At 40.0% G+C, this 23,739-nt stretch overlaps 1 protein-coding gene across 1 annotated transcript in view; it reads right to left on the bottom strand.

The window, feature by feature from the left end:
• Positions 1-298: 298 nt before the first annotated feature.
• Positions 299-23,739, bottom strand: part of OTC (ornithine transcarbamylase) — a 62,755-nt gene continuing 39,314 nt past the window's right edge. Inside the window, exons 5-10 of the mRNA XM_004754893.3 lie at positions 21,469-21,622; positions 19,431-19,553; positions 12,838-12,891; positions 12,608-12,757; positions 9,982-10,119; positions 299-664 (exon numbers count right to left, since the gene is read on the bottom strand). Coding sequence (XP_004754950.1) covers positions 605-664; positions 9,982-10,119; positions 12,608-12,757; positions 12,838-12,891; positions 19,431-19,553; positions 21,469-21,622 — 679 coding nt within the window. The 3' untranslated portion in view covers positions 299-604. The remainder of the gene's footprint in view (positions 665-9,981; positions 10,120-12,607; positions 12,758-12,837; positions 12,892-19,430; positions 19,554-21,468; positions 21,623-23,739) is intronic.

Genomic DNA, 23,739 nt, shown 5'->3' with positions numbered 1-23,739 from the left:
AAAAATCCTTCCCACATATAACCAGAAAAAACTAGAATTTGGGCACTGTTATAGCTGTTTTCCGAGAATTTCATCATTTCCTCCATGCATAAGTAAATGTCTGTCCACCTCATTTGCCTGAAAACTACTACATCAGCAAGATGGATCATTTGGCTTCCTTGTTGGTCCTGGGGGATATGAACACAGCCCACAGATCTACCAGCAGCTGACTGCCTGGTAAATGTTTACTTACAAATTAGCACAAGTGATAATTTATTAAGGTAATAAGCATAGATTATATTTAATGGCTTAGACATTATGCATTATGAACACAGTATTTTATGTTTAGTTGAAGCAAGTGTACACGACTATTAATATAATACCCAAATGTAACTCGAAATTGTGCATTAGAGAGTTTAAACCAAGTCAAGCCATGTATTGTAGTGCATCAGCGCTTAAATTAAGGCCTTCAGGAAGGTTTCACAATGGTAAAGCAGTATCACATCATTCACCTATACTGTGTGTCAAGATTTGTTTATTTCTTAGATTCTCTTCTCCTTCCTCCATACGTTGGCTTTTTCAGGTACTGAAGAACATTGTTTCTCTCTTGACAAACATCACTGCATCAAAACTTTGGTTTCTGAAGCTGAGGTGAATAATCTGTCAGCAGGGACACCATGACAGCCTGGGATGACACAACAAAGAAAGAGAAAGAAAGAAATGGGCAAATATTAGCAAGACTCTGCTTAGGGATCTAAGGAAGAGGAAATGGATTGCTGCTTTGAAGGCCTGTAGTTAAAATGTGTTTTCCGAAGGAAATGATAAGGGGACAGTTCTAAATTAATATCATTTTTATTTGGATAGAGGAAGGTCTGGAAGGATCAGACCGACCCAAATAAATGCAGAAACGCCATGCTTACTTAGGCCTCATTCCAGAACTAGTGGATAAGAGAGTTAAAATGAGATACCATGGTGGTAACCATTATTGGATTTTCCAGTCATAAGTGAAACCTAGGTATTGGTTGGTTTTAGAGAAATATAATCCCTCTCATCCTGATGTTTATGCTGTGGTTTGGTCACTTATAACCTAGAGAAGTTTAGAATCAATCAGATGTAGAATAAGAAAAGTAAATTATTTGGGCTAACAAATAATGTCTGCCTGAATCTGGGTCCTCATGAAGGAATATTTATAATTTACCCACAAATGGTAATTTGCACTTTTACTCTTCCCAGCTTCCACAATAATGACAATAGTAATAATATCAGAAACAACCACAACAAATGCTTACTGAGTGCTTACTGTGTACCGGACTAAATGCCTTATCATATGTTGGTCACTTAAGAAATATTTGCCAGGCACTGTGCTAGGTGCTACTAGGTAGAAATGTCTATCCATTATCTCATTTAATGCAATAAGCTTCTAAGGTAACTTCTGTTACTATCATTTATATATGGGAAGATCCTGGAAAAAGCAGATAGTAAACAACTGGGTTTAGACTCAGGTTTCTCTGACTTCACCCTTAGGAGGTGGTTTTACTGCCTTACATGTTCTTACTGTCTCCTTTTGACCATACTGTACATGTGTCCCTAGCCTATACCAGAAATGCAAGTTTTCTATTTCATAGGTATTCATTGAATGTATTTACTGAACAGTAACCATGTGTTCGGCCCTGTATTGAGTGCTTTATGTGCACCATAACACTTCATATCCTTCCCTACTTGTGTGAAGTGGTAAGAGAGAGGAAGGTGTAGGTATTTCCTGAGTGGTAGTAGTAGGGGATGGATTTACATCTGCCTGTCCCTAAGATCTTAATCACTACGCTTAGATGACTCTTACCTCATTTAATCCTCATAAACTTATGAAGTTATTTCTATTTTTATCTCCATTATCATATGAATAAACAGGACTTGCTCAGGATCACATAGAGAGTCAGAATTTTAACTTAATTTCCAAAGTCTGTATTCTGGAAGCAATACCCTATATCACCAGTAGGCTACAAAAAATGTTTTGAGCACAAATATAGGGTGTCGTGCTCCCTTCCAGGTATAACAAAGAGCATTATAGACAAGATCGATGCTCTTATGAAGGCGTTTTCATTATAGTAGGGGGACAGGCAACAAACAGAAAAATACCAAGTCGGGATAAATGTCATTAGAGGTTTGGGAGAAGGGGGTGGGATTATGGACATTGGGGAGGGTATGTGCTTTGGTGAGTGCTGTGAAGTGTGTAAACCTGGTGATTCACAGACCTGTACCCATGGGGATAAAAATATATGTTTATAAAAAATTAAAAATTAAAAAAAAAATAAGTAAAATAAAAAATGGAGGGGCCCCTGGGTGCCTCAATGGACCAAGTGTCTGATTTTGGCTCAGGTCATGATCCTGGGGTCCTGGGATCGAGCCCTATGTCTCTCTCAAATAAATAAATTTTTAAAACATTTAAATAAAATAAAATAAAAATAAAATAATGTGATAAAGGAGGATGAAGAACCTCTTTAAGAGTGGGTAGCAAAGGAAATAGTTAACAAAACAAAGAGGCAGCCCACGGAATGGGAGAAGATATTCACAAAATTATACTACAGACAAAGGGCTGATATCCAAGATCTATGAAAAACTCCTCAAACTCAACACCCACAAAACAGGTAATCACATCAAAAAATGGGCAGAAGACATGAACAGACACTTCTCCGAAGAAGACATACAAATGGCTAACAGACACATGAAAAAATTTTCATCATCATTAGTATCAGGGAGATCCAAATCAAAACCATATTGAGATAGCACCTCACACCAGTTAGAATGGTCAAAATCAACAGTACAGGAAACAAATGTTGGAGAGGATGTGGAGAATGGGGAACCCTCTTACACTCTTGGTGGGAATGCAAGTTGTGCAGTCACTTTGGAAAACAGCGTGGAGATTCCTTAATAAATTAAAAATAGAGCTACCCTATAATCCTGCAATTGCACTACTGGATATTTACCCCAAAGATACAGAATATTTACCCCAAAGATACAGATGTAGTGAACAGAAGGGCCATCTGTACCCCAATATTCATAGCAGCAATGGCCACAGTCACCAAACTGTGGAAAGAGCCAAGATGCCCTTCAACAGATGAATGGATAAAGAAGATATGGTCCACCCAATCCCATCTGGTTTCATTTATTCTTCTCCTACCCCCTTCACCCACCATGAGAAGTGTGTAAACGTGGTGATTCACAGACCTGTACCCCTGGGGATAAAAATATATTATATGTTTTTAAAAAATAAAAAAACTAATTAAAAAAGAAGATATGGTCCATATATACAATGGAATATTATACCTGCATCAGAAAGGATGAATACCCAACTTTTGTATAAACATGGATGGGACTGGAGGAGATTAAGCTGAGTGAAATAAGTCAAGCAGAGAGAGTCAATTATCATATAGTTTCATTTACTTGTGGGGTATAAGGAATAACACGGAGATTGTTGGGGGAAGTTGTAGAGGGAGAAATTGTTGGGGGGAAATTGTAGAGGGAGAAAAACCATGAGAGACTGTGGACTTTGAGAAACAAACTGAGGGTTTTGGAGGGGAAAGGGTGTAGGGGTTGGGTGAGCCTGGTGCTGGGGATCAAGGAGGGCATGTATTGCGTGGAGCACTAGGTGTGATTCATAAACAATGAATCTTGGAACACTGAAAAAATAAAATAAAATTTAAGAAAAAAGAGTGGGTGGCCAGTGAAGGCCTTGTTAAAGGAATAACATTTGAGATTTGAATGACAAGAAGAAACTAGGAAGGCCAAACTCTAGGATAAGAACACCTTCCAGGTAAAATATTTTAAGCTTCTTTATGGGTTTTTAGGATCACATTTCAGTTTTTTTTTTTTTATTGTTAATGGTCATTGCAAGTGTCAAATTTATTTTCAAATGTTAAGTCTTATAAAGTCAACTTGGAGTAGAGTTGCCAGATTTGGTTAAATGAATAAATAAATACAGTTAAATTGGCATTTAAGAAAGCAACAGTTTTTTTTAAACTGTAAGTATGTTCCAAATATTGCATCGGACATACCTATACTAAACAATTATTTGTTGTTTAGCTAAAATTCCAATTTAACTGGGTATCCTGTATTTGATCTGCCATCCCTAATTTGGAGAGAAATAAAGTACAAAAATACTGTGAATTAGATTTGCAGTGGTGTTGCATATCTAAGGACCATTCTGATAGCAGTGCTTTGAAGTATCAGCTCTACTGCGCAGTCTCTTTAGGTTACTTCAGGTCCACAGTAAAAACTGTAGGCAGAGGAAGAAATGTACCTGACATTTTATGAGTTCTACAGCCTTCCTAATTACTGAAAAATACAAAAGCAAACTTCGTGGGGAGGAGAGGGTATATTTTAAAAACAAAATAAATTGTTGTATGAGTTCTAGTAGTTTGGGGGTGGAGTCTTTTGCGTTTTCCATATAAAGAATCATGTCATCTGTGAAGAGAGAGAGTTTGACTTCTTCATTGCCAATTTGGATACCTTTTATTTCTCTTTGTTGTCTGATTGCTGTTGCTAGGACTTCTAATACTATGTTGAACAAGAGTGGTGAGAGTGGGCATCCTTGTCGTGTTCCTGATCTCAACAGGAAGGCTGCAAGCTTTTTCCCATTGAGGATGATAATTGTTGTGGGTCTTTCATAGATAGATTTTATGAATTTCAGGAATGTTCCCTCTATCCCTATACTTTGAAGCATTTTAATCAGGAACGGATGCTGGATTTTGTCAAATGCTTTTTCTGCATCAATTGAGAGGACCATGTGGTTCTTCTCTCTTCTCATATTAATTTGTTCTATTACATTGATTGATTTGTGAATGTTGAACCATCCTTGTAGCCCAGGAATGAATCCCACCATGGTGGATAATCTTCTTAATGTGCTATTGGATCCTGTTTGCTAGGATCTTGTTGAGAATCTTAGCATCCATATTCATCAGTGATATTGGCCTGAAATTATTCTTTTTGGTAGGGTCTTTGCCTGGTTTGGGGATCAGAGTAATGCTGGTTTCATAGAAAGAGTCTGGAAATTTTCCATCTGCTTCAATTTTTTGAAACAGCTTCAAGAGAATAGGTGTTATTTCTTCTTTGAAAGTTTGATAAATTCCCCAGGGAATCCATCAGGTCCTGGGCTCTTGTTTTTTGGGAGGGTTTTTTAAAATTTTTTATTTTTTATAAACATATATTTTTTTCCCCAGGGGTACAGGTCTGTGAATCACCAGGTTTACACACTTCACATCACTCACCAAATTTTGGAAGGTTTTTGATCACTGCTTCAATCTCGTTACTAGATATTGGTCTATTCAGGTTGTCAATTTCTTCCTGGTTCAATTTTGGGAGTTTATAGTTTTCCAGGAATGCATCCATTTCATCTAGGTTGCTTAGCTTATTGGCATATAACTGTTGATAATAACTTCTGATGATTTTTTCTACTTCCTTGGTGTTAGTTGTGGTCTTTCCCTTTTCATTCATAATTTTATGAATTTGGGCTTTCTCTCTTTTCTTTTGTATTAGTGTGGCCAATGGTTTATTGATCTTATTGATTCTTTCAAAAAACCAGCTTCTAGTTTCATTGATACGTTCTACTGTATCTCTGGTTTCTACCTCATTGATCTCAGCTCTAATCTTGATAATTTCCCTACTTATGTGTGGAGCAGGTTTGATTTGTTGTTGATTCTCTAGTTCTTTAAGGTATGAACAGACACTTCTCCAGTGAAGAGGCTATTAGACACATGAAAAAATGCTCATCATCACTAGCCATCAGGGAGATTCAAATTAAAACCACATTGAGATACCACCTTACACCAGTTAGAATGGCCAAAATTAGCAAGACAGGAAACAACATGTGTTGGAGGGGATGTGGAGAAAGGGGAACCCTCTTACACTGTTGGTGGGAATGCAATTTGGTGCAGCCACTTTGGAGAGCAGTGTGGAGATTCCTAAAAAACTAAAAATAGAGCTTCCCTATGACCCTACAATTGCACTACTAGGTATTTACCCCAAAGATATAGATGTGGTGAAAAGAAGGGCCATCTGTATTCCACTGTTTATAGCAGCAATGGCCACGGTCGCCAAACTGTGGAAAGAACCAAGATGCCCTTCAATGGACAAATGGATAAGGAAGATGTGGTCCATATACACTATGGAGTATTATGCCTCCATCAGAAAGAATGATTATCCAACTTTTGTAGCAACATGGATGGGACTGGAAGAGATTATGCTGAGTGAAATAAGTCAAGCAGAGAGCGTCAATTATCATATGGTTTCACTTATTTGTGGAGCATAACAAATAGCATGGAGGACAAGGGGAGATGGAGAGGAGAAGGGAGTTGAGGGAAATTGGAAGGGGAGTGAACCATGAGAGACTATGGACTCTGAAAAACAATCTGAGGGTTTTGAAGGGGCAGGGGGTGGGAGATTGGGGGAACCAGGTGGTGGGTATTAGAGAGGGCACGGATTGCATGGAGAACTGGGTGTGGTGCAAAAACAATGAATACTCTTATGCTGAAAATAAATTTTTAAAAAATGAAAAAAAATAAAAAAACAAAATAAAACAAAGGCATCCAAAGGCTTGTCCCTTGTGCACTATGGAGAGAATGATATGATTACTAGAGTGTTCTAAAGAGCACAGCTAGAATTCACCCAACATGGAGGCCTTGAAAAGCTCCTCTAAGTACTGAAAGAATATGCATTTGCTGGGGAAGGCATGTGCTACGGTGAGCCCTGTGAATTGTGTAAGACTGATGAATCATAGACCTGTACCCCTGAAGCAAATAATACATTATATGTTAATAAAAATGTTATATGCTTTTGGAGCAAGCCACACCCTATTTAGTTATGTATTTGACATTAGTCATTATGGACATGTTAGAACTTGAGGCTAGATTGTATTTTTCTTTTCTTCTTCCATCCTGATTTTAAATGAAATTATGTGTGGAAATCGTTCTCTAGACAGTAGTCCTGTCCAGTAAAACATTCTGCAATTATCAAAATGTTCTATGTCTGTGCTGTCAGATACAAATAATGTAGCCACCAGCCATGTGTAGCTATTGAGCACTTAAAATGTGCTTAGTATGTCTGAGGAATACACTCTTACATTTCATTATATTTTAATTTTAAATAGTTTAAATTTAAATAGAAATAGCCACAAGTGCCTAGTAGCTATTGCACTGGCTAGGGAATTTCTAGAGGAAAACAAGTATTGTGCCTTTAGAACATCCCAGAGAAATGTATCTCAGTAGTGTTGAGCCTAAATGCCATTCTAAATAAGTTACCTAAGAATCATTTCTTTCCATGTAAAATAGGAATTTAGACTAGACAATCTCTAGGGTCTCATCTCCCCTGAAAATATCATATTCCTATGAATTGTACAGGCTAAGTGGGGACTACATACTGTTCTTTTTTTTTTTAATCTCCAAATGCCTGGCAGAGGGACCAGCACCCAGTAGATGCATAGTATACGACTGCCAACATGAACTTCACTCAATGGGACCTCTAGTCTCTAACTCAGAGAATTGAAGAATATAGCATGTGTGTCACCACCTCTCTTCCAGAATCCATGTCAGGTGTCACTAGTCAGTTATGCCACTTTCTTTCTGAGACCACAGGCAGGCTTAGAACCTTCTGAACATAGATAACTTAAGTAGCCTGTTGCTGAGACTGAGGGCCCTATGATTAAAAATCATTTGCCATCTGTATAGTTTGATCTGTTGATCTTATCTGTGAGGAAACCAGGACCCAGGGAGGTAATACTTATCCAAGGTGGCAGAGTTGACGAGCATTAAAGACTATATAAAATATATAAAGTATATGCTGGCTAACTGAAGATTAAAAAAAAGTATATAAAGTATGCAATATATAAAGAATGCATCTAGGGTGCAAGTCTTCTCACTCCCAGGCAATATTCTTTCTATTTTAGATGCTCTACCTTCATTTTAACATGGCTATGCCTCTTGTTTGCTTTGAAATATATTTTCCCCTATTAATAGTGGGCACTTCAGGAAGGTAGGGTATGGAGAGATGATGGTAGGGCACTGGGTGTTATATGCAAACAATGAATCATGTAACAATACATCATCAAAAACTAATGAAGTACTGTATGGTGACTAATGTAACATAATAAAAAAAAATTTTTAAAAAAGCTTTGGAAGCACTGGTCTAGATAACATGGCAGTTGCCATTTTGGCCAAAGCTAGTGTCCTGAGGTGGCCAGCTGGAAGGTACAGTAAAAACAAAACCATCCCTCCTATTATATATGACAAATTTAGACCTGACATATAACTTTCCATTGGAAAGGAAACCATGATTGGCTTTCAAGCAGCCATAGTGGAGCTCAAAACCCCCCTGGTCACTGTATTAGGTCAACAATGAAGAAGATGTCAGTGATAATAATTATCATAATACTTACAGTGTATTAGATACCATACTAAATGCTTACGTGTATTATTTTAATGCTCACAATAACCCTATCTATTCCCATTTAGATAAAATAACCCTATCTATTCCCATTTAGATAAAATGAATTCCCATTAGATAAAAAAATTACCAGAGTCCTTTCCAGCTCATTTTTCTGTACTCCAGAATTTGAAAGTTATAAACTACTTTTCCCAAAAGCTACAGTGCAGACATGACACTCAATTGTAGGTACTCAAGTCTTAGAGTCATAAGCGAACAATGTGCATTGAAAGCCATCGTCTGAGAGATTAGATCTTCTGGTCTAAGCAGATGTGGGGTATCTGGTTCAGCTGGGGCAGCAATAATGGAGTATCTGGCATTTAGTTTCAGGGGTCTTAGGTACCAGGCTTTGCATAGCTGTGTCAGTGCTGTTTGGCTACTAAAAAACCACGATGTTGTTGGGCGATTTTCCTGTGTGTGTTGTTTCTGAATATGTGGTATCCAGGAATGACTTGCTGCACCTTCTTTCCCCAGAGATTCTGGACACTGCTAAATGTCTCTTAATAAATTCTTATATTATCTTTTTATCTTTCCTAGAGTGGCCTCTGTTTGCTAGTAAGACCCCAGCTGGTACAGTAATTGAAATCAGTTAAATCACTAAAAACTAAAAAACTAAAAACAAAAACAAAAACAAAAAACCCACAGTGGTACTAAATTATGATACATGATTCTCAGTTTTTCAGAGAAGAAGGTGATGCTTGGACTATTGTAACACACAGATGTAAGGTTAATATTTCCTAGAATAGCAGTGATGAAGATGAAACTTATGTTAAGTGGAGAAGTATTTTGTTAAATTTGTTTTGTTGCAGTTCTGGAAATGTTTAGTACCTAAAGCAGATATATCTATAGAGCCAAAGTCAAGTAGAGAACCAAAACAATGATCTAGGTAAGTCATAAAAGGAAGAAAAGAGAAAGGAAATAAGATTTCTTTAAATACTCATTTTGTGCCAGGCACTGAATTTGGAATCTATAAATATTAACAAGGGGACTGTAAAATAAGAATTATACAATATAATGGTTGGCAGGCAATGGTGGCTGGTGTTCAGGCTGATTAAGAGTAGCCTCAATTTTTATTAAAATAGATATATTTGGGGGCACCTAGGTGGCTCATTCGGATGAGCACCCAAATCTTGATTTCAGCTCAGGTCATGATCTCAGGGTCATAAGACTGAGCCCAGCCTGGGGCTCCACAGTTGGCATGGGACCTGCTTGGGATTCTCTCTTCCTCTCCCTCTGCCCCACCCCCTAACCCACTCTTTCTCACTCTCTCTCTTTCTTAAAAAAAAAAAAGGCAATAAAATAAAATAGATATATTTGGAAGGACATCAATTTTATGCCATTAAAAATACAATATAAATGCTAAGAAACAATAATAATCTATTATGAACTTTCTGGGAAAAAATAGATGCCTTATGAGTAAGTCATATAGGTAGATAATCTCAGTTGCTTATTATTTACCAAAAGGCATGAATGACCAAGTTAGGACCACACAGAGAACCTCTTCTTAGCTTCCATTCCCCATTTCTTGCTTACCATGATTGTCCACTTCCTGTTTTCAGCCTCTGGGAATACTAGTGATCGTGGAGAATAAAACACTTCATCATCCACTTCTTCCGGCTTTCTGGGCAAGCAGTGTAAAAATGTCCAGTCAGAGGCAGCAACTTTAGCAGTCTAAAGAAGAAATAGGATGCATCTGTGTTTTGACTAGTATATACGGCTATTACTTTTGTCTTCTTCAATATTAAAACACACATATGGTGTGGAGTCAGAGACCAAATGCAAATTGAGAGATGATGAGGGAGAGCAGTGGTTTAAATTCAAGGCACCAAAAGGAAACATAAATGGTACTTTCAACTTATGGAATTTTATAGTCTTTTTTTTTTAATTTGGGAGAATGTTACTCCAAATTAAACCACTAATTCAGTTTTCTGGTTCTCTGTCTAGAGGGATTGTGAATATTTCAGTAAAGAGTTCCATGGATGTAATGCGTGGCTGATAGCAAAAGTTACCCATTATGCCCCAATATATTTTAAAAGTTGCTTTTATGAGGTTATGTTACATTTTGAGCTTATCTACAAGTTACGGTTTTTAGCAGTTGAAGCATACCTCGTCACTAATTAAAACACTTTTGAAAGAGAGTGTGCTGAGATAGGAGTGCATTAAACAGGATTATGGGCACTATACACAAGAGGTTTCCCTCTTAATGCAAAAGTCCCTAACAGTTGTGATTTTCTCCAGCCATTAAGTCCTGAAAGCTACATTTTCCATCCATTTCCATTGTTCGCTTACAGAGTCAAAACTGCAGTACCTCATAATTTCTTACCTCAAAATTACTGCCTTTTACTAAAATTTTTACTTCCCGTACTTGTTCGAGGTTCAGAACCTTCTGAATTTCTAAAATAATGGCAAAGTTACATGGGAAAGGAATAACATTCGAGTCAGTCATACATCAGTGTGATGAATGTTCTTCAAGCCTGCAGTCCTAGCAACACAAAAATGCCTAAGGCTGGTCAAGGCAAGGACGAGGTAAGCCACAAGGAATTTAGAATTTCTCCATGAACGTATTTCCACATATATGCCAACAGATTAGCCATAATGTATAAATAACTTCTATAACCAATAATGGCAAAAAAAAAATAGAAAATGGGCAAAGGATACGATAGCATTTTAGAAAAAGACACATGGAAATGGCCAGTAAACATGAAACGATGTTTAGCTTCATTAGTAATCAAGGAAATGCAAAATTTAAAAAGCATGAGATACAGATTTTAAAAATTAAAAATGTAAATAACAACTAAGAGTAGAAAGAGTATGGAGAGAGTAGAAATTATCAATTCTTTTTGGATGGCTATTTAGCAGCATTTACCTATTTTAAAAAGTATATACCACTTTACACAAAACTTCTTTTTCCATGGATCTATTCTCCAGTAATACTTGCACAGAGAAATACGTATAAGGATATTCATCACGGCATTTTTTGTAATTGGGATCATTAAAAAAGCCCAATTTATCAACATAAATCATAGTTCCCCCAGACCTTGGAATTTTATGCAACCATTTAAAATAATGAAAAATATCTAAATAAATGGACAAGAAAATCTAAGATTTGTTAAGTGGGAAAAGTAAGTCAGAATAATATGTCCGATATGCCATTTACGAGACATTAATAGTTGTGTGTGTGTGTGTGTATGAAGTCATATATAAATACACAGAAAAGGTCTGCAAAGAGATGCATCAAATTGTCGAACCATGGCTCCCTCTGGGAATAGTCACTGTTGAAAGGATATAGGAAAGACACTTCCACTTTTTATTTTCCAAACTTCATTCTATTCACATGGATAAATAAGGAGCTAGTATTTACATATTGCTTTATCAATGAAATATCTGTTGTGTTTGCTCAGTCTCTTTCTCCACCAAAACAGACTAGCTGCTCTGCTGACAAAATCCCAATGTATACTTGCCTGGTAGAGTATTCTTCCAGAAGAGCAGTTCTCAAAGTGTGACCCTGGAGCAGCAGCATTGCATCACCTGGGAACTTGGTATAAATGCCAGTTCTTGGGTCCCACCTCTAATCTACTAATTCAGAACCCTGGGGGAGTGGGGTCCTGCCAGCTATGTATTAAGAGCTCCAGGCAATTCAGAGGCATGCTCAGCACTGAGAAGACTTGCTTCAGATCTTAATGAAAGGCATCAGAGTAGATGGGATTCCCCTGGGAATGCCCTGGAAGCCGTAAGCAAAGCTAAACTGGACTCGAGTGTCCTGAACAACTAGAGGCAAGGACTAGCCTGAAGAACCTAATTATGCAGCTTTTCTTAGAGGAGAAATCAGAAGAAACTGCATGCAACAGAAGTAACAGTGTCTCTAGACACACACACAGCAAAGCATTCTGATGCCTCCCTGCCTCCATCGCTGTGAGAGGGAAAAGCTTGCTTCTCTCTTCTGCCTGAGTGCAAATGCCTGCATCCAGGACAAAAGAGTCTTTCCAAAGAACATCCATAGCTAAGCTTCAGGAGGAGAGAAATCCCTGGAGGATGCAGTCAGCGAGTCCTTTATAGGGAAGGGAGGACAGTCTACTGTCCCTAAAGCGAATGAGTGATCAGATGGTTCGGCCCTTTGTGAATGGAATTAATGAACCTTCAGAGAGGCATCACTTTGTACCTTCATTGTAACCTGGTAACCTTGGAAAGCCTGGAGCCGCTTTTTCTTCTCCTCTTCTTGTCCCATGCTTATCCACGTGTCTGTAATTAACACATTGCCTCCACGAGCCGCTTCCAATGGATCATTTGTCAGTGACAGCTTGGTGCCGTTCTAGCATACACAAGCATGGCCGTTAAACAAGTTCATGGGACAGAGAAAGGCCATTGTAAGTTTACATATAAGGAGCATACCTCCTTGGCATACTGCTCTGCCACCTTGGTCACACTGGGATCTGGCTCATAACCCTGCAGGGGGAAGAAGTCAACTGTTATTTAGGCAATTGTTTTGTATTAGGCTGTCTTATATATTCGTTATTTTCCTCTCAATAGCAAGCCCGCTATCCTTCCCTTTGCTGCTTCAAGTGGGATATGGTATTGACATCTAAATTCCAAACCTTCATAGGGCTTTTGGGAATTTAACAAAGTAACCAGCTGCCCCATCTTTCTCTTATTATCCTTGACCTCTTTAATTATCAGATAAACAGGGCGTGGTGCTTTGCAGCTCTCAGTAGGGCCCCTTCTCCTTCCTCTAATAGTGTTAAGAGGATTACATACGTAATTCTACAAGCAGATGCCATTTTGTCTCCATCTTTCCACGAGCTGTGTGGGTTTTTTTTTTTTTTTTGCAATGTTTTGTTTGTGTTTTTGTTTTTGTTTTTGTCTGGGATGCTTTTCTCCGCTTGCTTCATGTGGCTAACGTTTTCAAGTCTCAGCTCAAATGTCTCCTCTGCAGAAGAACCTTCCCCAAGCACCCCAGCTAAATACGCACAGGCCACGTGCCAGTGTTCTGAGTGCAGGACTCGTGCTTTGAAATGCCATTTATACCACAAGCACCCTGCTTTCGCTCAAATGTATTTGTTTGGGATCATTTGGTGAGAGCAGGGTCAGGGCTTGGGTGAAGTAAGCGAGGCGCTGAGACAGTTTAAGCAGAACTGTCGGAGTCTTTGTGAGCACAAATGGCACACCAGAGGGGCCTCGCTTGCTTGGCCGAGTCTCAGCTCTGGGTGAGGGGACATTCGAGGGCACTAAAGCCTCCCCCACCCCCAAGCTATTCCAGATGCCTCAGGTAGCCCTGCACCTCCCCTCTCCCCCTCCAATCTGTTCTGTCAACAGCAGCAAGGATTGTTTTCTCTGAAGCCTGCAATGTTTACCACTTGTTCCTTAAGTCCAAGCTGATTAAGAGTATCAAGGCTTCCCCCTACCCCCACATTCCCTGTTTCTGTCTCTCTTAATTCTTCTCAACATCTTGCTGTAGGAAAGGCAATCTTCTTGTTATCTCCGTACTATGTCTTGCCCCTTTCTGCCATCTCAGCCTTTTACCCTTGAACACCTCCTCCTGTCCCCTCCTGGGGGTCTTTGTTGGAACATGTCAGCTCTTCTTTTGTCAGACTTTAGCCCAGCCTCACCTCTGGACCCTCCATATGGAGGTCTTGTCAGTCCAAACAGCGCAGTTATTCTCACCTTCCTCCATCCTTCTCATTTTCCCGAATTCTTAGCATTTATTAGAAGTTGGGTTTTAGAAATTCTCAGTGGAGCATTGTGATACACACTGTGATATGCCACTCACATCCCCCCTTCATGAATAAAGAACTTATTCCCCCAGCTGCTGGGCGTGCTGCCAGAAGATGGCTTTCAGCCGCCAGCCCTCTTTGCGCACTGCCTCAGCTGCAGAGAGCTGACTCATCCAAGGTCACATCCCCTTCTGGGGCGACCTACATTCAATGACTGATTGACAGAAGGGGTTGGAAACTTGACTCCCTCCTCCCAACTTGGAACAGCTCTAAATGGCCATCTCGGATCTAGAAGTCTCTGTAAGGTCAGACGAGGCTGTTGTTCGACCTGCAGTGCAGCTCGGCTTCTTCCTCTGCCCACTCCTGCTTTCCTCCCTTCCCTTCCACAGGTGTTGGTCTCAAGGGCGTGCCCTAATAAGCATCCTGCACACCAAACTCTGTCTCAGAGTCTACTCCTAGGAACCTCAGCCTGTCACAGGCATGTTCAGGTTCATTCCTTTGAAACTGTCTATTTGCACATGAGTGTCTACCGTAGTTCCTTCTCATAACAAAATTCTTGAAAGAAACTACACGTGACGCTGATGATGGTGACACAGACATTTTAGACCGCCCTCAAATAGCCGTAAGTTCTAGAGCTCTTTTATCGGGATGTGGAGAAGGTAATTAATAAAGCTTTGCTAATTTAGTAACTAATGTGACCATTCATACCAGTAAACATAAATGAAGAGGCTTGGCCATTACCCCATGTGCCTCCTGCCCTGAAAATTTAGCCTTCCCTCTAGAGAGCAGGTTTTATACTCCCTACATATAATCATTCTTACAGAAGGAATCAATAAGTACTTAGAGAACCAACAGAGAGGTTTGGAAATTAGAAAATCACCCAACCTTGCATGCACTGGGCCATGACTGAGAATACAAAGAGGAATTCTTTACTCACAGCTCAGCTTTCAATACTAAATCACTCATTGGCTTTTACATAAATCTTAAAACCAGAGGAAGAAGGTGATTAACAAACCCAGTTCAGTCTAAATATTCACTTAGAACAATGTTAAAATCATTACCATCAATAGTTTATGGAGCAATTTTACAATCAAGGACAAAATTATGTTTTCTTGAACATGTAAGTTATTCCCAGTTGAATAATGGGGAAATAGATTAATTATGGCCTTGGAGACTTCAGGGCTTCTTAAATTTACAATAAATCTCCTAGCTTTATCTTGAAAGGAAATAGGCCTACTTATAAATTAACTGAACAACTTCTGCACTATCACGCTTTCCCAAAGACTTTTTAAAACTCTCACTCCCACCAAGATTTGACAAAGTTTTAACGCTGTCTGTCATTTAAATGAGTTTTTGCCTAAGAACAATATTGAAATTACTTTGTAAGATTCAGATTTTTCCCTTTGGTGGTAATAAAACATCTCTGATACACCATAAAATGTTTAAATCCTCTATTTTTTCCAGCAGAATAAAGCCTCTCCAGGAGCATCTTCTATCAGGGAACAGTTACTGTCAATAAATGTTGTCACTGTAAAAACTAAATGCAATCACAGTTTGCATTAATACAGAGCTTTTCTTCCAACTAGATTTGGGTGACGGTGTGTTAACTCTTCCCATAAAGTGAAGGACAACCACCTTAAGCACAAGTCGGATCTGACCCTTCATTTCCATTTATGCTAAAAGAAAGAGAATTATCTGCTGTAAGAATTCTCTCTCTGAGGGGCACCTGGGTGGCTCAGTGGATTAAAGCCTCTGCCTTCGGCTCAGGTCATGATCCTAGGATCCAGGGATTGAGCCCCGCATCAGACTCTCTGCTCAGCGGGGAGCCTGCTTCCCCCTCTTTCTCTCTCTGCCTGCCTCTCTGCCTACCTGTGACCTCTTTCTCTCTGTCAAATAAATAAATAAAATCCTTAAAAAAAAAAGAATTCTCTCTCTGAGTCCCCACAGTTTACTATAATAGGGTGACTTCTAATACATGCTGTTGTCTGTGTCTGCCATTTCTTCTATGGCAAGTGTATTAGGTAGAAGAGTATCCTCCCAAAATTCATTTTCAGCCAGAACCCCAGAATGTAACCTTATCTAGGAGGGTCTTGACAGATGTAAGGAGTTAAGATGAGGTCATACTGGATTAATGTGGGCCTACTTTTTTTTTTTAAAGATTTTATTTATTTATTTGACAGACAGAGATCACAAGTAGGCAGAGAGGCAGGCAGAGAGAGAGGGGGAAGCAGGCTCCCTGCTGAGCAGAGAGACTGATGTGGGGCTTGATCCCAGGACCTTGAGATCATGACCTGAGCCAAAGGCAGAGGCTTTAAACCACTGAGCCACCCAAGCGCCCCAATGCGGGCCTACTTTTAACATGACTGATGTTCTCCTACAGAGAAACAGAGACATAAAGGCAAGAATATGGAGGACGAGACTGGAAGGTTGCAGCCACAAGCCCAGGAAGCTTGGGGCTGTGGAGAGATATGAGGATTCTTTCCTAGAGATTTCAGAGAGAGCATGGCCCTGCCGCCATCTTGATTTTGGAATTCTAGTCTCCAGAACTGTAAATAATAAATTTCTATCATTTGAAGCCACCCAGTGTGTGGTACTTTGTTATAACAGATGGCACATTGACTCAAACTGGTTCAGCAAGAGCACTAGTGAAAAGCATTTTGTTTTCTTTTTCTTTGGCAGGAGACAGTGGACAATGCCGGTGCTCTACGCAGATGCCATCGTAGGATTTCTTTTCACAGCTTTTGCTCCCTCTCCCCATTTCAATGGGCTTTTAACAGCACTTACAGCTCTTCCTGGGAAGACAGCTCTCTGGCTACCCAGCTGCTTTTCCTGCCAAAAGTGCCAGGGGATTTACTACCCCACCTCCCCTTGCTGCCTTTGACCAATGACTGTTCAAAGGATGAAAGCCCACCTACTGGGGTGTGTGGCTGACACAGTTGATTAAGCATCCGACTTTAGATTTTGGCTCAGTTCATGATCTCAGAGTCCTGGGACAGAGCCCCGCATTGGCTCCCAGTGCGGAGTCCTCTTGGGATTCTCTCTCTGCCCCTCCCCTCACTTGTGCGCTTTCTCTCTCTCTCTCTCTCTCTCTCTTTAAAATAAATAAAATCTTTAAAAAAGAGGAAGCAAGCCCACCTTCCTTGCCTCAGCTTGAGACAACTCTGGGGCATAAGTTACGCTTCTGAGTTCACCTGTGGGATCAGGCTGTAGCTTCCTTCTGTAGGATGATGCCTGACATGGCACTAGAGTGACCAAATCATGCCCTTTGCCTGGGAGTATCCCACTTTTAGCACCGATAGTCCGATGTCCCTGGAAATCCCTCCGTCTGAGGCAAACCGGGATGGTTAGTGACTCTAAATGGCCCTCTTGCTTAGGTTCTTCCCTCTCTCTGTCCTTCTCCTACTCTCCTACAGGTCTTCCTTAGAAGTACTCCTTTAATACCTGTACACAAATCCTCACTAAATCCCTTGTGGGGAACTCAGCCTGAGACACTGGTGCAGGAAGGGATGAAGAGTGCATGAAAGCCTGGGGGACTGGGGAATTTCCTATTAGAGAAATTCAGTCATTAACCCATATTGTGAAATTCATGTTCCTGGTGATTGGCAAATAAACATCTCAAACTCAAGAAGCAGAAGCAGGGAGTAATTTTAGGCCTTAGTAATTTTAAGATGCCTCTGGATGTCTTAGCTTGTTAGAGGGAACCCTCGCACTCACTACTGAAATAGCAGCAAACAGATGCCTGGTCAGAAACACATTCGTCCACAGTAACTGTGAATAGTTGCTCTTAATGACAGGGCCGATTTTATCTTTCACTTTGTTTCTGAAACAGTCTCTGTTTAGGGGAGTTTTCCCTTTAAAGACTCCTGATTGGAGGGGCGCCTGAGTGGCTCAGTGGGTTAAGCCTCTGCCTTTGGCTCAGATCATGGTCTCAGGGTCCTGGGATTGAGCCCTGCATCAGGTTCTCTGCTCAGCAGGGAGCCTGCTTCCCCCTCTCTCTCTGCCTGCCTCTCTGCCTACTTGTGATCTCTCTTTCTGTCAAATAAATAAATAAATCTTTTAAAAAATTGATTAAAAAAAGAGACTCCTAATTGGATATCATTAGCCAATCAGAAACATAATGGGGAAAATATTCAGCAGTGATGGGATTGTTTAAAAGATTTTATTTATTTATTTGACAGACAGAGATCACAAGTAGACAGAGAGGAAGGCAGAGAGTGAGGGGGAAGCAGGCTCCCTGCTGAGCAGAGACACCCCCCCCCCAATGTGGGGCTTGATCCCAGGACCTTGAGATCATGACCTGAGCCAAAGGCAGAGGCTTAACCCACTGAGCCATCCAGGTGCCCCAGTGATGGAATATTTAAAAGGTTCTGTGGGGATTCTTCAGTACTGGTTTGTGTATGAGTCTCTTGTACATTAATTTTTGTCCTGTAAAAGGCCTATTTATTTTGTATGAGGCAGGGAGTGTCTTAACATAGGGCTTTTCTTGGAGGCATCTACACTTTTTTATTTGGGTGTGTTTATCTATGGATTTATGTCATTATGTAGGTAAAACATTAACATGTTGAGAAATTCAAACCACATAAAAGGATATACCATGAAAATAAAGTGTCCCTCCTATCTCTGTCCTTGAACCTCCCAGTTCCCCTTCTCAGAGGCAGCAACTATTACCAACTTCTTACATACTAAAAGTGTTACTTTTGAAAATAACCTATGAAAGAAGTCATGCCTCCTGTACATTCTGTGTGAGATTAGCAGCAGAGTAGGAAGTAAATTGGGGACATTTTCACAGCCGCGTGGGACTCAGATTCGAAAAGCTGCAGGGCCCCTGGAGTTGAGTTTGAAATATCAAGCTGGTATAGAAGCCATCACTGTGACCTTCACGCTAGATTGGCATTTTTTCTACTAAACTGCAGTATTAGAAAAGCGATGACATTCTCTCTATGCCTTGGGAATTCTACACTGTCTGGATTTCATTGCTTTCTTCAGCCTCTGTTGTAGCGGTGCCCAAGGATGCCAGTCATCATAATGGCTGGCTTCAGAGCCATCAAAGGGATAATTCAGAGAGGCTTTTAAGAAAGACACACAGAAGAGAGACTTCATGGGAAATGGGCACTCAAGAGGCCACATAAATGTAATAGTAATCCTAGTTACATAGCCTTAAGTTTGTGGCCTCACCTGTACCTTCCTTGAATGGAAGACTGGTTTGTTTTCACTGGTAGTTGTATCTGGGATGATTTAAGAGGGGCTTAGTCTCAAGGCAGAAAGTTCCCCTACCTTTGGAGTAGCTGCCTGAAGGTGCATCCCGAATTTTGCAGCACTCATCATGATGGAATGCAGAATGTTGTTCCCATCCCCAATCCAGCTGAGGGTAAGGCCTTTCAGAGAGCCATAGTGTTCCTAAAAGCCAAGGGAGGAGGAGATTACATCCAGGAGGAAAGCCATTGTGTGAAACAATTATTAAAGCTAAAATAAAGGAAAGAGTCAGCCTTCACCTCATTTTTTATAGCTTTGTTGGAATGAATAAACTTCTAGTTTTTTGTTTTTGCATTATATAGAGCAATTCAATAATATGAATGTACAGTCACAATAAATAGCAAAATGACTTAATGTCTTAAACCATGACATCATATGAACTCATACAGAGACTCATAGTTTCATACATTTAAAATCTGAATCTTTGTTGGATTCATTCATTCATTCGTTCATTCATTCATTCACTCAACAAATTGAGTGCCATCAATGTCCAGAGGCTTTCCTTGGTCCTGAAGATAGAACAACGAAGAAAGGAGAGGAAAAAATAATCACTACCTTTATGGAGCTTACATTCATTGGTATTAGAATGGGGAAACACAGTGCATCTGGAACAGTGGAACATGGTGTCTATGTTTGCATTTATATAAAATTCAAAAACATGCTCATTAATATTTTGGTTGTTTACAGATATAGATGTGTAGTCAAAATATAAACACATGCCTGGGAATTATAAATACAAACATGAGGAAAATAATTTCTTTGTGGGGTGAAAGGAAATGGGATCAGGGAGAGTTTCCCAGTAGGCTGCAACTCTTTCTATTATTTAAAAACAAAAAATTTCTAAAGTAAGATTTGACAAAACTATGTAATAGGCTTCAGGGCATTTGTTTTATTTTTCTTGAAGTGTCTGTAGGCTTCACAGATTTTATATATTCATAAAGATAATATTTTAAAAATAGAAAAGCTAAACAACTTTGAGATCGCAGAACTACTACATGGTGAATCTAGGATTTAAATCCAAGTCCATCTGATTTAAATGCCATGTTTTTAATAAGCTGCTATTTATTCACTCAACTCCTGCTTTGAGTATCTTCTATATGAAGGCATTGCACCAGGCCATGCAGCAGACAATATGATGAATAGGAAATTTTATTGTCCTTCAATAAATCTGTAATCTAGTAATGATGAAGCCCCAGAGGGGGAGCATTAAATTATCTGGCATATATGTAAAGCCACACCTGCCAGCAGCCACTTGGTATCTAACATTGTTGTATCATCTTCTCTGCATGAATCCTATCCTCATCACCAAAGAGTTCTATTTCATTTTGAGTTTAACTTCACATTCATATGTGTGTGGCTTATTGAAATAAGGAGGAATATGGACCCATCACTTCTCCCTGTCTTCCAGAACAGTCCATCCACAGAGAAACCATGATTGTCAGGATTCCCGATGGCAAGACCATGTAGATTGGCTGTGGCAAGCCAAATGAGATGAATCTTTTCAAAGTTATTCAAGTTTCTAATTTAAGGGGACATGGCTAATTTTGCCTCGGTTCTATAAATTCTATGTGTTCTTAACTCCAGTCTCAAGCAGTCAGTTTATTAAAGTGATAGAAAATGGCCTCCCTCTCAGAAAGTGATTTGGTAGTGGACCATTTTGAATATTCAAAGCATACTCAACCAGTCTTCATTCCCAAGCCACAGAGCCGGATGTATGTAGGATTACATAAAACATTTCCATTCTGTATGCTCCAAAATTCTCTGTCATCCTCTCTGTTAAATATGTCCCCAGAAAACAGTGATTGAAAGAAGAGGGCATGGTGGGGGTGGGAATAAAAGAGGTTGTGAATTGAGTTGAGAATAGAAGGATCTGATGATCTGTTTTTAACAATGCCCTGTCTCCTTTGGAGATCTAGCATTCACACATATGCTATAGTTCTTTGCCAAAGTGATATTTGAAAACAAAACACCAATACCATGATTTAAATGGTTCCATTTAGAGCTAGTTGGGAACAATTTATTTATTTTGCTTTTATGTAAGGCAAAGAAATAAGCCAACCTGGAGCGTGAGGTAATCAGCCAGGATCTGGATAGGATGGTACAAATCTGACAGCCCATTGATGATTGGGATGGATGCTTCTTTAGCCAGAATATCTAGATCTGATTGTTTGTACACTCGAGCCAGCACTGCATCTGTCATGCTAGACAACACACTGCAGGAGACCAAGAAAAGATAATCTAAGTTAATTATGCTTAATAATTCCTTCTTTAGACATGATCTTAAACAGGAATAAGAAATGCTAATAAATTAGAATTGTTACAAAGTTACAGCGATGTAACATGACAGATTTTAAAGCTAATATTATGGCACCTGGGGGGCTCAGTCAGTTAAGCATCTGCCTTTGGCTAAGGTCATGATCCCAGGGTCCTGAGATCCAGCCCCACCTCAGGCTCCCCGTTCACTGGGGAGTCTGCTTGTCCCTGTCCCTCTGCCCCTCCCACTGCTCATGTTCTCTCTCTCATACCACCCCTTTCTCTCTCAAATAAATAAATAAAATCTAAAAAAATAAAAGCTAACATTAAACATGTAGTCATTATAGGAGCCAGATGTTGTTCCACTGATCTCATCCAGTGACCACTGATTTTACTGTTTTTTTACAGGGGTAAGAAATCAATTGTGGGCCTAGCAAGTTATGACAATGAATTATAACTGATAAGGGGCAGTTGGTAAAGTTAAAAGGAACAAGACCAAAACAAGGTATACAGAGTGACATTAATGGTCTGGCATGTGGCTCATTTTCTTTAATGTCATCCCACAGACATATATACATTTTCAATGTAAAATTGAAAGTACGTGTGTGGCAGCCATGGTTGCACACCCAGGTTCCCGCACAAGAAAGAACCTTCTGGAGGAGTCTCATTAGCCGACAACCCCCAGCTGCTGCACTTTTGGGATACACTGTAGTGTTTCCACTAAGGCCTCCGTACTATATTCCCAGCCAATGGCTGAGCAGAGTGGGGGCACGAGAGCTGAGTTAGTCTGCCTGACATGGGACTGCTCCAATGGGCAGTCTTTGCTCTGAGGTTCCCCATTGTCCTGGCCAAGACTTTCTCAGACCTCTGCTGCAGTCTCAGGTTCTTTTTACCCTATTCCTTCCTCCCTCTTCTTCCTTCAATACGGTAGGACCTGCACTGTGGTCTGAAGGCTTTCCCTGCCTACTTCTGCTTCCTCCTTCCTTCATCCTTCACAGTTGTTTCCCCCATCAATCTCTTGCAAGTCTAATTTCATTATGGAGTCTGCTTCTGCATGAACTTGAATGACATAATCCACAATAAACTTCTGTAGGGGCTGAGCCTGAGAGGGCATTCAGCCCTTGTCTCTGTACCCTACATAGCTATCAGCATCTCTGAAAAAAGACAGAAAGTGTTCGACATCATAAACACAAAAATCCACCAAAAAGGCAAGGCAAACCAAATCATGGCCATGAATTCGAATAGCACAGAGAAAGGTGAATGTTATTATTTTCATTTCATAGCTGAAGGACCTAAGACACAAAGAGGTTAAGTAACTTGCCCCAGACCCCACAGCTGAGTAAGCTGGAGGAGCTCCTATTCAAACCGAAGTCAATTTAAGTCAAAACTCCATGTTCACTATGGAGTATTATGCCTCCATCAGAAAGGATGAATACCCAACTTTTGTAGCAACATGCACGGGACTGGAAGAGATTGTGCTGAGTGAGATAAATCAAACAGAGAGTCAATTATCATATTGTTTTACTTATTTGCAGAGCTTAACAAATAACATGGAGGATGTGGAGAGATGGAGAGAAGGGAATTGAGGGAAATTGGAAGGGGAAGTGAACCACGAGAGACTATGGACTCTGAAAAACAACCTAAGGGTTTTGCAGGGGCGGGGTGGGGTGGGAGGTTAGGGGAGCCAGGTGGTGGGTATTAAGGAGGGTACATATTGCATGGAGCACTGGGTGTGGTGCAAAAACAATGAATACTGTTACGCTGAAAAGAAAAAAACAAAAAACAAAAAACTCCATGTTCTTGGGGCCCCTAGGTGGCTCAGTTGATTGAGTGACTCTTGCTTTCCCTTCAGGTCATGATTTCAGGGTCATGAGATTGAGCCCTGTGTTAGGTTTTCTGCTCCACAGGGAGTCTGCTTGAAGATTTTCTCCCTCTGACTCTTCCCCACTTGTTTCTCTCCCTTTCTCTCTCTCTAATAAATAAATCAATCTACCAAGAGTATAAGAGTGTTCCCCTTTCTCCACATCCTCGCCAACATTTGTTGTTCCTAGGGAGGCAAAGCTGAATGGGAAGAAAT

The sequence above is a fragment of the Mustela putorius genome, unplaced genomic scaffold, assembly GCF_011764305.1.
Source record: "Mustela putorius furo isolate JIRA1106 unplaced genomic scaffold, ASM1176430v1.1 tig00003836_pilon_pilon_pilon, whole genome shotgun sequence".
Taxonomy (NCBI): Eukaryota; Metazoa; Chordata; class Mammalia; order Carnivora; family Mustelidae; genus Mustela; species Mustela putorius.
The sequence above is the reverse complement of the archived record's forward strand: the minus strand, read 5'-3'. Positions and strand labels throughout refer to the sequence as shown.